The sequence below is a fragment of the Mytilus trossulus genome, chromosome 10 (genome assembly GCF_036588685.1).
Source record: "Mytilus trossulus isolate FHL-02 chromosome 10, PNRI_Mtr1.1.1.hap1, whole genome shotgun sequence".
Lineage (NCBI taxonomy): Eukaryota > Metazoa > Mollusca > Bivalvia > Mytilida > Mytilidae > Mytilus > Mytilus trossulus.
This window is the reverse complement of record NC_086382.1, coordinates 58,958,240-58,974,594: the sequence shown is the minus strand read 5'-3', so window position 1 is coordinate 58,974,594 and position 16,355 is coordinate 58,958,240. Positions and strand designations below refer to the sequence as shown.

Sequence of the window (16,355 nt, the reverse complement as noted above, 5' to 3'; positions counted from 1 at the left end):
TCGGCGGCGTCCACAAATATTCACTCTGTGGTTAAAGTTTTTGAAATTTTAATAACTTTCTAAAACTATACTGGATTTCTACCGAACTTGGACAGAAGCTTGTTTATGATCATAAGATAGTATCCAGAAGTAAATTTTGTAAAAATAAAATTCCATTTTTTTCGTATTTAACTTTTAAACGGACTTAGTTTTTTCTGCGGGGAAACATTACATTCACTCTGTGGTTAAAGTTTTTAGAATTTTAATAACTTTCTTAAACTATCCTGGGTTTGTACCAAACTTTGACAGAAGCTTGTTTATGATCATAAGATAGTATCCAGAAGTAAATTTTGTAAAAATAAAATTCCGTTTTTTCCGTATTTATCTTTTAAATGGACTTAGTTTTTTCTGCGGGGAAACATTACATTCACTCTGTGGATAAAGTTTTTAGAATTTTAATAACTTTCTTAAACTATCCTTGTTTTGTACCAAACTATGACAGAAGCTTGTTTATGATCACAAGATAGTATCCAGAAGCAAATTTTTCAAAAAAATAAATCCATTTTTTCCGTATTTTACTTTTGAATGGACTTAGTTTTTTCTCCAGTGAAACATTACATTCACTCTGTGGTAAAAGTTTTTAAAATTTAAATAACTTTTTAAACTATCCTGGGTTGTACCAAACTTGAACAGAAGCTTATTTGTAATCATAAGATAGTATCCAGAAGTAAATTAAAAAAAAAAAATCCACTTTTTCTGTATTTTACTTTTAAATGGACTTAGATTTTCTTCCAGTTAACATTACATACCTGTAAAGTCTGCAGTTAAAGTTTTTAAAGCATTTATTAGATTCATAAACTATGCTGGATTTTTACCAAACTTGGACAGTACATGGTAGCTTCTTACAATCAAAAGATTGTATCAAGAGGAATATTTTTATTGATTTTTTTCCTCATTTTTGTTGAGCCTGCGATTTACAGCAAAAGTAGGCGAGACACTGGGTTCCGCGGAACCCTTACAAATTTTTACTTATAAATAGACTTAGTTTTTCTGCATGGAAACATTACATTCACTCTGTGGTTAAAGTTTTTAAAATTTTAATAACTTTCTTTAACTATTCTGGGTTTGTACCAAACTTGGACAGAAGCTGGTTTATGATCATAAGATAGTATCCAGAAGTATATTTTGTGAAAAAATAAATCCAATTTTTCCGTGTTATACTTTTAAATGGACTTAGGTTTTCTACCAGGAAACAACACATTCACTCTGTGGTTAAATTTTTTTTTTTAATTATAACTTTCTTATACTATTTTAAATTTGTACCAAACTTAGACAGAAGCTTGTTTATGATCAAAAGCTAGTATCTAGAAAGAAAATTTTGTTAATATTTGGTACCTGTGTATCTGTATTTTACTAATAAATGGACTTAGTTTTTCTTCCAGTTAAATTTACATACAGTCTGCAGTTTTTATAATTTGAAAAAAATTTCGTCATATATTGCTTTCACGTTGCATCGTCGTCTTCATCGTCTGTGTCGTCGTCTTCATCGTCTGCGTAGTCGTTGTTGTCGTCGTCCGAATACTTTTAGTTTTCCCACTCTAACTTAAGTAAAAGTGAATAGAAATCTATGAAATTTTAACACAAGGTTTATGACCACAAAAGGAAGGTTGGGATTGATTATGGGAGTTTTGGTCTTTCCAGTTTAGGAATAAGAAGCCCAAAGGGTCCAAAATAAAACTTTGTTTGATTTCATCAAAAATTGAAAAATTGGGGTTCTTAGATATGCAGAATCTAACTGGGTATGTAGATTTTATATTTTGGTCCTGTTTACAAATTGGACTACATTAAGGTCCAAATGGTCCAAAATTTAACTTAGTTTGATTTTGACAAAAATTGAATCCTTGGGGTTCTTTGATATGCTGAATCTAAAAATGTACTTCGATTTTTGATTATTGGCCCAGTTTTTAAGTTGGTCCAAATTGGGGTCCAAAATCAAACTTTGTTTGATTTCATCAAAAATTGAATAAATGGGGTTCTTTGATATATCAAATCTAATTGTGTATGTAGATTCTTAATTTTTATACGACCGCAAATTTTGAAAAAAATTTCGTTGTATATTGCTATCACGTTGGCGTCGTCGTCTGTGTCGTCGTCAGAATACTTTTAGTTTTCGCACTCTAACTTTAGTAAAAGTGAATAGAAATCTATGAAATTTTAACACAAGGTTTATGACCATAAAAGGAAGGTTTGTATTGATTTTGGGAGTTTTGGTCCCAACATTTTAGGAATTAGGGGCCAAAAAGGGCCCAAATAAGCATTTTCTTGGTTTTTCGCACCATAACTTTAGTTTAAGTTAATAGAAATCTATGAAATTTTGACACAAGGTTTATGACCACAAAAGAAAGGTTGGGATTGATTTTGGGAGTTTTCGTTTCAACAGTTTAGGAATAAGGGCCAATAAAGGGCCCAAATAAGCATTTTTCTTGGTATTCGCACAATAACTTTAGTTTAAGTAAATAAACTTTAGTTTAAGTAAATAGAAATGGATGAAATTTAAACACAATGTTTATGACCACAAAAGGAAGGTTGGTATTGATTTTGGGAGTTTAGGACCCAACAGTTTAGGAATTAGGGGCCAAAAAGGGACCCAAATAAGCATTTTTCTTGTTTTTTTGCACCATAACGTTAGTATAAGTAAATAGAAATCTATGAAATTTAAACACAAGGTTTATGACCATAAAAGGAAGGTTGGTATTGATTTTGGGAGTTTTGGTCCCAACAGTTTAGGAAAAAGGGGCCCAAAGGGTCCAAAATTAAACTTCGTTTGATTTCATCAAAATTGAATAATTGGGGTTCTTTGATATGCCGAATCTAACTGTATATGTAGATTCTCAACTTTTGGTCCCGTTTTCAAATTGGTCTACATTAAGGTCCAAAGGGTCCAAAATTAAACTTAGTTTGATTTTGACAAAAAATGAATCGGTTGGATTCTTTGATATGTTGAACCTAAAAATGTACTTAGATTCTTGATTATTGGCCCAGTTTTCAAGTTGGTCCAAATAGGGGTCCAAAATTAAACTTTGTTTGAATTCATCAAAAATTGAATCCTTGGGGTTCTTTGATATGCCAAATCTAACTGTGTATGTAGATTCTTCATTTTTGGTCCTGTTTTCAAATTGGTCTACATTAAAGTCCAAAGGGTCCAAAATTAAACTAAGTTTGATTTTAACAAAAATTGAATTCTTGGGCCTCTTTGATATGCTGAATCTAAACATGTACTTAGATTTTTGATTATCGGCCCAGTTGTCAAGTTGGTCCAAATCAGGATCTAAAATTATTATATTAAGTATTGTGCAATAGCAAGTCTTTTCAATTACACAGTATTGTGCAATGGCAAGAAATATCTAATTGCACAATATTGGGAAATAGCATTTTTTTTTTTAATTAGAGTTATCTTTCTTTGTCCAGAATAGTAAGCAAGAAATATCTTATTGCACAATATTGTGCAATAGCAAGAATTTTTTTAATTGGAGTTATCTTTCTTTGTCCAGAATCAACTTAAATCTTTGTTATATACAATATACAATGTATATTCACTTTTTACTACCAACTGATAAATTAAAATAATCTTTATCATTCAGTGATAACAAGCAGTTTTTTTACATCTTAATATTTTATGATGTTTTTAAATGAGTAGTTATTGTTGCAAACTCCATTAGAATATTTTAATTGAGATTAGTTTTGGAATAAGGGAAAGGGGGATGTGATTAAAAAATTGGGTTCAATTTTTCTCATTTGAAATTTCATAAATAAAAAGAAAATTTATTCAAACATTTTTTGAGAGGATTAATATTCAACAGCATAGTGAATTGCTCTAAGAGAAAACCAAAAAATTAAGTTCATTAGAACACATTCATTCTGTGTCAGAAACCTATGCTGTGTCAACTATTTAATCACAATCCAAATTTAGAGCTGAATCCAGCTTGAATGTTGTGTCCATACTTGCCCCAACCGTTCAGGGTTCAACCTCTGTGGTTGTATAAAGCTATGCCCTGCGGAGCATCTGGTTAGTCCTGTTTTCAAATTGGTCTACATTAAAATCCAAAGGGTCCAAAATTAAACTTAGTTTGATTTTAACAAAAAATGAATTCTTGGGGTTCTTTGATATGCTGAATCCAAGCATGTACTTAGATTTTTGATTATGGGCCCAGTTTTCAAGTTGGTCAAAATCAGGATCTAAAATTATTATATTAAGTATTGTGCAATAGCAAGAAATTTTCAATTGCACAGTACTCAACAATAACAAGAAATCTTCAATTGCACAGTATTGTGCAATAGCAAGAAATTTTCAATTGCACAGTATTGCACAATAGCAAGAAATCTTCAATTGTACAGTATTGTGCAATAGCAAGTATTTTAAATTGCACAGTATTGCGCAATAGAAAGAAATATCTAATTGCACAATATTGTGCAATAGCAAGAAATTTATTTTCAATTGGAGTTATCTTTCTTTGTCCAGAATAGGTAGTTGAATCAACTTAAATCATTGTTTTATACAATATACAATGTGATATTCACTTTTACTACCAACTGATAAATTAAACAATCTTTACCATTCAGTGATAACAAGCACTTTTTTACATTTTAATATTTTATGATGTATTTAAATGAGTAATTATTGTTACTATTTCTTTAGAAAATAAAAAGAAAATTTCTTCAAACCTTTTTTTGAGAGGATTAATATTCAACAACATAGTGAATTGCTCAAAGGCAAAACAAAAAAATTAAGTTCATTTGACCACATTCATTCTGTGTCAGAAACCTATGCTGTGTCAACTATTTAATCACAATCCAAGTTTAGAGCTGAATCCAGCTTGAATGTTGTGTCCATACTTGCCCCAACTGTTCAGGGTTCAACCTGTGCGGTCGTATAAAGCTGCCCCCTGCGGAGCATCTGGTAAAAACATTTATTCGATTCATAAACTATCCTGAAATTTTTACCAAACTTGGACAGAAGCTTCTTACAATCAAAAGATAGTATCAAGAGGAATATTTTTATTGATTGTTTTCCTCATTTTTGTTGAGCCTGGGAGTTTCAGCAAAAGTAGGCGAGACATTGGGTTCCATAGAACCCTTACAAATTTTATAACCTTAGTAATTTAAAAGTTACAGTCTGAATCATTCGTAGCAGAAATTTATTTTCTCTTTTGTATACATTTGTAACCTGATATTCATTTCCAGGCTTTCTTCTGCAAAATTACTCATTTTCAGTTTTTACAAGACCAGGTTATTTATTTTCATAAAATCCTCTTGCCCCTCTCATCCCCTCCCCCTCCCAATAAATAATAAAATCAAATGGAGTCCTTAGAAAAAGAAAAGAAAAGGCAAGCAGTGATTCCCTATATAATCAACCAAATTTTTACTAAACAACACTTCTGCTTACAAAATGTAATTCAGTGATTTGATGTTATATGATAATGCCATTTCACAATCATGCTGACATATATATCTATATCCCCTATGACCTTTGTAGAATACCCCTACACATTCATCCTCGTGACTTGTGTGAACTTAACTTGTGACATATCAGTGCAGGGACTTTCTATACTAAGAATATAGAAAGTCTGATCAGTGATAAAAAAGCTTCTCACAATCTTAATTACTTATCATGAGTTAATTGTAAAAATAGTGTGCAAAAAAAAAATAGTAGTACTGTCAAAAAAAAGGAGATAAATAGCATAAAGAGCTTTCAAGCTAATTTAAGACTATCATTTGACATTAGTTCCATCCATTTAATATAAATTATCTGGATTGTATCTAAAGATTTTGTTTTCAACCCTGAGACTACATTTATTAGAACTGTATGGAATTAAAGTCAGTCTTAAAGGGTAAAACAACAACAATCCTCTATCCCTTTCCCCGAATGTGATCTACCATTAGAAGCTGGATCTGCTTACCATCATTTAGCAACTGAGACAGCGGCGGATCCAGCCATTAAAAAAAGGGGAGGGTCCAACTACATGTCCCCATTCAAATGCATTGATCGTCCAAAAAAAGGGGGGTTCCAACCTCCAAACCATGTTGTCTTGTGAACTGTTGTTGGTTAGTCTGTTTGGACTTTTTCTTTTTTTTAGCCATGGTGTTGTCAGTTTATTATCAGTTTATGAGTTTAAATGTTCCATTGGTATCTTTCGTCCCTCTTTTTCAGATAATTTTACTATATATTATCTAAAGTTCCACCAACAAAATGCACGTTTCAACACAGTGAAATTCTATGAATAGCTCTGGCATTTTTCTGAATAATATGATAAGAAAAAGTAAGATCACAAAAGTTCTAAACTCCGAGGAAAATTCAAAACGGAAAGTCCGAAATCAAATGGCAAAATCAAATAATAAAACACATCAAACGAATGGACAACAACTGTCATATTCCTGACTGATTACAGGCATTTCAAATGTAGAAAATGGTAGATTGAACCTGGGTTTGTAGCGCTAAAACTCTCACTTGTATGACAGTCGCATCAAATGCATTGTTTTTGACTGTTGGAAATGATTGACTCTGATATAATTCCACATTCTTCGTTAAGTTCATTCAATCTCCTATCAATTGATAATGGTTTCTTTATTTAGTAATATTGGAATGCTGGGTTTCAAAGACATAACAATGGGGAAATAACTGCAAGTTACTAATGAGTTAAAATTATTTGATTATAATTTGTTTTTGCAATACTTTATCAAAAACCATAGGAAGTGGCTGCATTTTAAATTTCATTATTATTTCTTCTGAAATTTTTTAAGTTGAAAAGATATCTTCACTTTTTGTTATCAGAAATTTTGAATGTAGTTCACTCGGCTTAAACGAACAAGATCGGTAAATATTTGCTTTTTTTGCTAGACATCGTTCTTATCATTAAAATAAATGAAATTCAATTTAAAAAGACAATGACCACCATGTTTTTAACGGAAAAACTCTCAGAAGGATGAATCCAGCTTTAGTGTAATCTTTGTAAATTCACATATATAGCAGCTTGGTGTAAGTTATACCAAAATGATGCATATGGTAGTACATGATTTTGAGCTCACCGTGAGTTATTGTCATCATTCGCATGTCATGCATCTACCATATTTTTTTTTAAATATTGACTTGGCAAATATCGTGGCATTATAGGCATCCAGTTTTAATTGACACCGATTGGACAAATCACATTTTCATCTTAAATACACATAATTTCGAAATGCAATCGTATATATCGTATAGAAAATATAGTGAAATGCAATTTCAAAGTTTATACTGGTTCCTTGCCTATCTGTCAAGCAGAAATATCGACAACTGTAACAAAATGTTATTAGAGAAGATGTTATGTCCAATAATTAAAACTTGTTTCCACAAAATATATAGATACAATGTATTTCATGTGTGTGTTCAAAAGCTAGTCAATTAGATATTGATAAACAATGTGTGCGATGTTTAAAATATGCAATTTTTACCATTCTTTGTGTGTCCATGGTAAATGAAAATAACTATCAATTGCTTGTGTCCGAAGTGGTATTTTTCTGGATTCACGTTTACAGGACGTTCAAACATAAACATCTAAAAACAAATGTAAAATCACAAACTCCAAGAAAAATTCAAAACGGAAATTTCCTAATCAAATTCCAAAATCAAAAGCTCGAACACATCAAATGAATGGATAACAACTAATATTCGTGAATTGGTACAGGCATTTTTTTATGTAGAAAATGGTGGATTAAACCTTGTTTTATAACTAGCTAAACATATCACTTGTTCAAGACAGCCGTATCAAATTCCATTACATTGACAACGAAGCCAGTGCTGTATAGAATCATGGAATGTAAAACTTTTCAAAATTTCCTGAATATTATTTACTTAATATTGTTATTACAGGTACTTCATCTTGTATGATGACTTCTATGTTTCCATAATGTTTTGATCAATTAACGATCTTAACGTTACTTTTTGAAGGTGAACGATTTAGTCTCCAATGAGCCTCTAGTTTAATCTGTAATAACTTACATATATGACAAATATTGATATCACTAAAAGATGTAATCGATGTATGCAAAAACGTACTCACTAGACATTGAATAATAATTAAGACAGCTGTTAAATTAGGCTATGATAAAAAAAAAAATTACCTAAGCAGATAAACAGAGTAAAGTTGTTTTTTTGTATTAGCGGTGTTATGTGTTATGTGTTATGTGTTATGTGTCAATGAATATTGAGTTTACAGAAGATTGATGGAGAAAATATCTTGAAATGATTTTTTTTTCTTTCCTAATTTTCAGTTTGAGAGGTGTTTGATTTTCAATTTTCCGAAAGAAAATAGTGTTTTGTATGTTAAACAGACTGTCGTTGGTACAGTAACTCCAGTTGAAGATCAAAATGTTGACGATGTCAACTGGAGTTAAAGCAACGCTGAGTTCATTAAACTAATCAAGTATTAAACAACATACAAATTCACTCATTATATCAGCTCAAATTTATTGTATCTAGTTGCAATGATTTTCAGAAAAATGTCTGACAGTAACAGGAGAAGTGCTTATCTTACTCTTAGAAAGTGACAGACGTGAGACAAGGTTATAAGTGTTACACGGTTCTCTCTTAATCTCTTGAGTTAATCACAAATTTTGCATTTATACAAAGTAATGTTTTGGCCATTTATATATAACGCACATTTACTTTTTTTTTTAAATCTTATTTGCAGTTTCTTGTTGCGCTATTTGTTTTTTTATTAGCAAAGTGAAATTGGTGACAAAGTTTTGTTTAAATAATTATGAAATCTTGATATTCAAACTTTTTACCCAAATTTATTCTCACACTTCACAAGTGTGGACACAGATTAGTGTGGATAGTATGTTTGGATGTGTTTTTTTCACACTTTAATAGTTATTATGTCATAAATATTCATAAGCGGTCATTTGCTTCTTTTTATAATTGGACATTACTTTTTTAAAAGGCACAACATTGATAACACAACTTTATTGTTTCGTGTAAAGCTGACATTGGTTTTCCATATATCTCCCAGTATCTATGCTTGATAAACTATATCGTAGAACTGATAGATGCAATGGATTGATCACCATTAACCTGGTAAATGGAGCTTGGATTGACACGTCTTCTGGATAAAACATTGATGTTGACACTCCGACAACATATTGGCACGAATTCTTCACATGTTTCTTTAAACTTCTTAACCCGGAAGAAGTATATCACGGGGTTTATGGAACTTTTACTAAAAGCTATCCATAGAAATATTGTATCTCGATTCATCTGAAACAGACCGTTAGTGTTGGACACAATTTGATTGATAGAATAAGGCGAAATACATAGAATCACTAAAACATATAACAACATGATTGTTTTAAAAGTCCGAGTTTTGAATTTGACGTCAACATCAAGTTTTGTTTTCATCGGAATTAGTATAAATCCCAAAGAAGCACTCATTTGAGCTATGTTTAGAGATACCTCCGTATCGGGATGATTGTGAATACGAAATGAATTTGTTCTAACGGTATTTGTTATAGCACTAAAAGCATATCCGGTTAACAAGATCGGAAAAACAAAGCTTAGCGTAAATTTAATAGCTAGAAAGCTGATATCATATGTTTTGTTCGTCACTGCAAGTGAACATTGAGTGTGGTCACTGAATAGCTTGTAGTCACTCAAACCAATAGCAGGTGGTAGTGACGTCACCAACGGAATCGTCCAAACCAATACTATCAATATTTTGGCAAATTTTGCTGTCAGCTTGTCTCGTCGTTTAACAATTATCATATATCTGTCTCCGCTCATAATAAATAGAATCAAGATGGCAACTGAAGTCAAATACTCCACTAGGAAAGCTTGTATTTTACACACTATATCACCAAAAATCCACCTTCCATGGATTATTGTGATTAGAGGCAATGGAACGCATACTACCGACATAATAATATCACTTAGAGCCATGCTCGCCAGCAACAGATTTATAGCAGAACGCATCTGGGGTTTTCTGTAAACAATGAAGCACACAACAGCATTTCCCCAAAATCCAGTTAATACCAATAAGGAGGAAATTATTCCAATTGATATTTTGCTAAATGTTGACAGTATTGGTATTCCAGATGTATTATGATGGTCGAGTGATAAGCAGAGTGATAACGAAGCAGTCGTCTGGTTTCCATGTGTAGTGTTAGTACATTCTTGCATTGGAGTAGTATATTTTTGGTAATCCAAGAAATGCGCAAAAGTAATCAACTGAAGGTAATCAACTGAAGGATAAAAACACAAAACAAATTAGTTACTGTCTAAAAAAGCATTAAAACAAATACTTTCATTGAATTCTAGTGTAAAAATATGAACTCATTTCTAAATCCTTTAACAGAAAACAAATATTTTGTTTGATATTACAGAAGCAGAAAATTGAAATAATAAAAACATGATCTGACATAAGACGCAGAAATTATTATCTCAAAGCCGGAGAATGGAATTGATAAACGAAGTCAACATGATACCTGTTCAGTAATTGCTATAGCTACGATACGTAGGCTAATTACATTCCCGTCTATAATCTGAGATTCTCCGTTTCAAGTATGACAGTGTCCTTATAGGGATAATTTCAGATGTTTTTTTTTAATGAAAATAAATTAGTTAAGCAGGTGTTAATTATCCCTCCGGAGCACATGAGTTGACTCTCGCGTTTTTATTGGTTCGTGGTGCTCTATCTTATAGTGTATGTTTGGTATAATCAGGCACTTTCTATACTTAGAGTTAGTATAGACTGTCCCTGGTATAATGTTGTATGAATTATGGGTTGTCTTTGTACCCTTAGGTCGTGTATGGGTTTGTCAGATTTTCTTCGACTTGTGGGTTCTACTCGCCCCTTGGTATCTCCTCATTTATTTGTTTTACTATTCTACTACACAACACACACTACGACAATTTCTAATAGAGCTCAAAATTTTCACTTTTCTGTAAATGCTAGCCTAACACAAGCCTTGGTATGTGAAATAAGCCATACTACATACCACATACGCATTACAATAACACCAAAATAATCATCCACTTCGAACCTTTTAAAACTCAGCTTAAATTTTAAGCGGTTTTATTTCGACATATCAAAATGTACAAATTGTTCATGCAATGGCCAGCACCATGGCCTCGTATACCGTCATAATTTACCATAAAGTTAATAACACAAATGTTTGTGGTGTAAAATGAAACACAAAGAAAAAAAGCTTCATGAAATAAAATAAATTTTGTCAGAAATGTTAGTATTTACCTTAACCATGCCATCGTGTTCTCGAACGAGATAAGAGAATTACAAACTCGACCTGGAATAATAAATACCATAAACGTACAGATGGTTTATAATTCAGGCAATTAGAACTATGATTACACCTGTATGATAACCTTTAGAAGATATTGATTGACAATCTCCACAGATTTTCCAGATTAAATAAATTGCAATGATTATGACAGTGATATGATGCGCTTCCTTTGTACAATTCTCATTAAGCAGTCGTGTGTTGTGGCGTTAATAAATTGGTCACGATTCTCTTATTCCTGTTCTCAAAGGTATATAATAATAGATAGACGGTACCTAAGATAAAAACACGAATTTCAAACCAAGAAGAGGATCATGGGCAGACAAGAAAAGGCATGATATACCAATGTTCAGCGAACAATAAAACGTCAAGATGGTTACCATAAGAACTCCCATCGTAATGGAGTGAAGCGGGTGCACCGGAAGGGTAATAATATACTGGTTCTCGTGTGATAACGCTTGTGTCGCACAATAATAAAAAAGAAAAACACAAGTATTTTTTGTTGAGTCTGCTACTTCTTTCGCAGAAATCTCGACATTGGGATAATTTTTTTACTTGACCTCGACCTCATTTCATTGATAAGTGAACAAGGTAAGGTTTTCGTCGTCAAGTCGATCCTTACCCGGCTCAGATCCTATATGCAATATGCCTACTTTGCTTGATGTATAGAACGATTGTAAGGTGTACATGTCCAACTGTCATCTGACCTTGACTTCACTTTTAAGGTACAGTGGTTGAATTCACGTTTTGTGCTTTGGTCTGATTTTCTTATAATATAAGCAACTGCAGCTTTGGTGTATTGAATGATTTGAAGGTGTACTAGTATATCTTTATCTAGAATAATCATGACCTCATTTTCCTGGTTCATTGGTCAATTATAGTTTAAGCATGTAATAATTGTATTAATACATTGTTTAGCGTTTCCGACCTTTATAGTACACAAGTCACTTTTTACATTGATTATTTGGATGAAAATTGTTGCAGCAGATGTCACTTCAACATAAAAGGTCCTTTCAAATGCTAGCACGCTATTAATGACCTGAAACACTCTTTTGAAGTGCAATTAGTAAGCAGATATTCATTTTAAACTTTAATAAACTCTTTTACTTATGTAACGGAAATCTGGATGTTTCATATTTTGTATATAGATGCCTTTTGTTATGCAATTTCCGTGTAATTGTCCATAGGCTAATGTTCATATTTTAATGACTACTTGATAAAAGAAGTTACGATATTTGTGTAATGTTAATTTCTTTCGTATTATGAGTAATAGGATAACTTTATTCAGTATGTGCCTACCTTGCATGGTTTCCATATCAGTCAGACAGTTTTCACCCGACCTCAAACTATTTCCATGGATCAATGAACATTAGGTTAAGTTTTCGTGGTCAAGTGCACATATCAGATACTTTACACAATAGGTATTCTTTATTTGGTGTATGGAATGATTATTAAGTGAACATGACCTACTGGCAGGTGCCATCTGACCTTGACCTCATTTTTATGGTTCAGTGGATAAAGTTAAGTTTTTAATTGTTTTTTTTTAATTCTATATGCAATAGGTCAACCACATTAGCTGTATGGAAATGTCAGTCTGGTATGTTTTATTTGACCTTGACTTCATTTCCATGGTTCATTGCTCAGGGTTAAATTTGTGTATTGGTCTATTTTTCTGATTGTCATCTAACCTTTGTCAAACACAAAACATACTTGTTATCATTAACAGAAAAGATGTATACCAAACTAAAATATTCACTCAGTTTTATTCATTATAAAATGATCTGCTGAACACAAATTGGTAGGACAGAAGAGGTTGGACACAGAATGAATGTGGTCCAATACTTAAATCCTATTATTGGTCCAGTATCAAAAATATAAACACATGGTTATAATCCACATATAAATGAATCCCAAGATTCAAAGTCAACAAACCATGTCTGAGGAGGAAGGGTCAAAACATCTCAGTGGAAATGAAACATGTCAATGCTAATACAACTGCATACCAAGAATCAATGATCTACAACTAGTAGTTCCATATATACTGACATAATCACACTACTTCAGCAGGAAACTTTGCTTTTCAACTCTGCCAAGACAAGACAATAAAGGGATTAGTCACAGGAATAAAAAAAGATGTGACTGGAACATTTTTTTTGTTGGATTGAAAAAGATAAGACTTAAATTAAAAGGGGTTATCATTGGAGAATTTTGTTTCCTTCAGCCAAAAATGTCCATTCTTGATAAAGCAATGGCAATACTACCAGTGATTTTCCCAAAACATCTGCCAATTGTACAAAAGCATTATTATGCCCTAGGGGTGTATTTCCTCCTCAATTGTTCATCCATTTTTGAAACAAAATATTTTCTTGGGTACATTAAATAGATATTGGAAATGGGGTATGTGTCCAAGAGACAACAGCCCAAACATGTACAACAAAACAGAAAGACTACATATTTGGTCAGCAGCTTATCAGGGAGGACATCTAATGTATGAGCACTCTAAGGATTTGTCAGACAGCTACTTCCTGTTTACTGATACTTCAAATTCAAGTCTGCAGTTTGATTGTCACCATATGGTAACGTGTGATTTGAACAACACTTACGTAATTTTTTCCATACTAATAAATATGAGCGTATGCTTGCTTTATTGAGACAACAGTAGATTTTTAGAAAGATAAGACATTTGGAAACATCTCATCTTTATGAAAATACATGACTGAATATAACTTAAAACTTAAAAAAGATGCTCCGCAGGGCGTAGCTTTATACGACCGCAGAGGTTGAACCCTGAACGGTTGGGGCAAGTATGGACACAACATTCAAGCTGGATTCCGCTCTAAATTTGGATTGTGATTAAATAGTTGACACAGCATAGGTTTCTGACACAGAATGAATGTATTCAAATGAACTTAAAATTTTTGTTTTCTCTTAGAGCAATTCACTATGCTGTTGAATATTAATCCTCTCAAAAAAATGTTTGAAGAAATTTTCTTTTTTATTTATGAAATTTCAAATGAGAAAAATTGAACCCAATTTTTTAATCACATCCCCCTTTCCCTTATTCCAAAACTAATTTCAATTAAAATATTCTAATGGAGTTTGCAACAATTACTACTCATTTAAATACATCATAAAATATTAAGATGTAAAAAAAACTGCTTGTTATCACTGAATGGTAAAGATTATTTAAATTTATCAGTTGGTAGTAAAAAGTGAATATACATTGTAGATTGTATATAACAAAGATTTAAGTTGATTCTGGACAAAGAAAGATAACTCCAATTAAAAAAAAATCTTGCAGATATTTCTTGCTTACTATACTGGACAAAGAAAGATAACTCTTAATTAAAAAAAAATTTGCTATTTCACAATATTGTGAAATTAGATATTTCTTGCCATTGCACAATACTGTGCAATTGAAAAGACTTGCTATTGCACAATACTTAATATAATAATTTTAGATCCTGATTTGGACAAACTTGAAAACTGGGCCCATAATCAAAAATCTAAGTACATGTTTAGATATAGCATATCAAAGAGGCCCAAGAATTTTGTTAAAATCAAACTTAGTTTAATTTTGGACCCTTTGCACTTTAATTTAGACCAATTTTAAAACTGGACCAAAAATTAAGAATCTACATACACAGTTAGATTTGGCATATCAAAGAACCCCAATTATTCAATTTTTAATGAAATCAAACAATGTTTAATTTTGGACCTCGATTCGGGCCAACTTGAAAACTGGGCCAATAATCAAAAATCTAAGTACATTTTTAGATTCAGCATATCAAAGAACCCCAAGGTTTCAATTTTTGTTAAAATCAAACTAAGTTTAATTTTGGACCCTTTGGACCTTAATGTAGACCAATTTGAAAACGGGACCAAAAATTAAGAATCTACATACACAGTTAGATTCGGCATATTAAAGAACCCCAATTATTCAATTTTGATGAAATCAAACAAAGTTTAATTTTGGACCCTTCGGGCCCCTTTTTCCTTAACTGTTGGGACCAAAACTCCCAAAATCAATACCAACCTTCCTTTTATAGTCATAAACCTTGTGTTTAAATTTCATAGATTTCTATTTACTTATACTAACGCTATGGTGCGAAAACCAAGAAAAATGCTTATTTGGGTCCCTTTTTGGCCCCTAATTCCTAAACTGTTGGGACCTAAACTCCCAAAATCAATACCAACCTTCCTTTTGTGGTAATAAACATTGTGTTTAAATTTCATTGATTTCTATTTACTTTAACTAAAGTTATTGTGCGAAAACCAAGAATAATGCTTATTTGGGCCCTTTTTTGGCCCCTAATTCCTAAACTGTTGAAACCAAAACTCCCAAAATCAATCCCAACCTTTCTTTTGTGGTCATAAACCTTGTGTCAAAATTTCATAGATTTCTATTAACTTAACTCATTGCCCCCTGAATCTATTTTTAGATAACTGCACTATATTCCTGATTCGATTTTCAACAGTAGCATTCCTCTCCCTGAAGGAAAATGGCTGCCATAGATTTTAAACATAGGTGTATTTTAAAAAAACAATTAAAAATATTTATCAAACAGATATGATTGTTGGGTTTTGTTTTTTGTTTCAATAATATGTTATATTTTATAAATAAAGTAAAATAAAAATTAATACATTCTCACTTTTATTTTTATTTCCTTGTTTATTGCACTCTACCGTAGTTTTGCACTGTAATAATTTTCCATATATTTATCCATTATTTCTTGTGAAATTCTCTGAATCAGCTCAGACATATAGAGACATCACATCCATTACGTTTAATTTTAACATTTTTTCTCACTTTGTTAGACAAACATTGTTTGCAATGTCCCCTTTTGTCATTTTCAAAAGGCCATTGTTTACGTTTCACAGATCGATGACTTTGTAGTAAAATTCCAATGTGTATTTTATGAATGAAAACAGTGCCACGTGGTAAATCTCATAAATATTCATTGGAGAATCATGTGACACTAAAGCCATGCTCCTACTAGGAACCAATCAGAAGAGGTTTAACAAAAACGGGACCCAACCAAAATGAC

General features: G+C 31.9%; 1 protein-coding gene across 1 annotated transcript; it reads right to left on the bottom strand.

Annotated features, from left to right (window-relative positions):
• Positions 1-8,965: 8,965 nt before the first annotated feature.
• On the bottom strand, positions 8,966-11,369 carry LOC134686423 (high-affinity lysophosphatidic acid receptor-like). The gene is made up of 2 exons (XM_063546092.1): positions 11,262-11,369; positions 8,966-10,251 (listed from the first exon to the last, which is right to left on the bottom strand). Exon 2 carries the CDS (start codon positions 10,187-10,189, stop codon positions 9,044-9,046), a length of 1,146 nt encoding a protein of 381 aa, XP_063402162.1. The 5' UTR covers positions 10,190-10,251; positions 11,262-11,369; the 3' UTR covers positions 8,966-9,043.
• Between the last annotated feature and the right edge of the window lie 4,986 nt (positions 11,370-16,355).

Bases quoted from the DNA above. Each gene is read 5' to 3' on its own strand.
- LOC134686423 (XM_063546092.1), bottom strand. From the start codon at position 10,189: ATGCAAGAATGTACTAACACTACACATGGAAACCAGACGACTGCTTCG.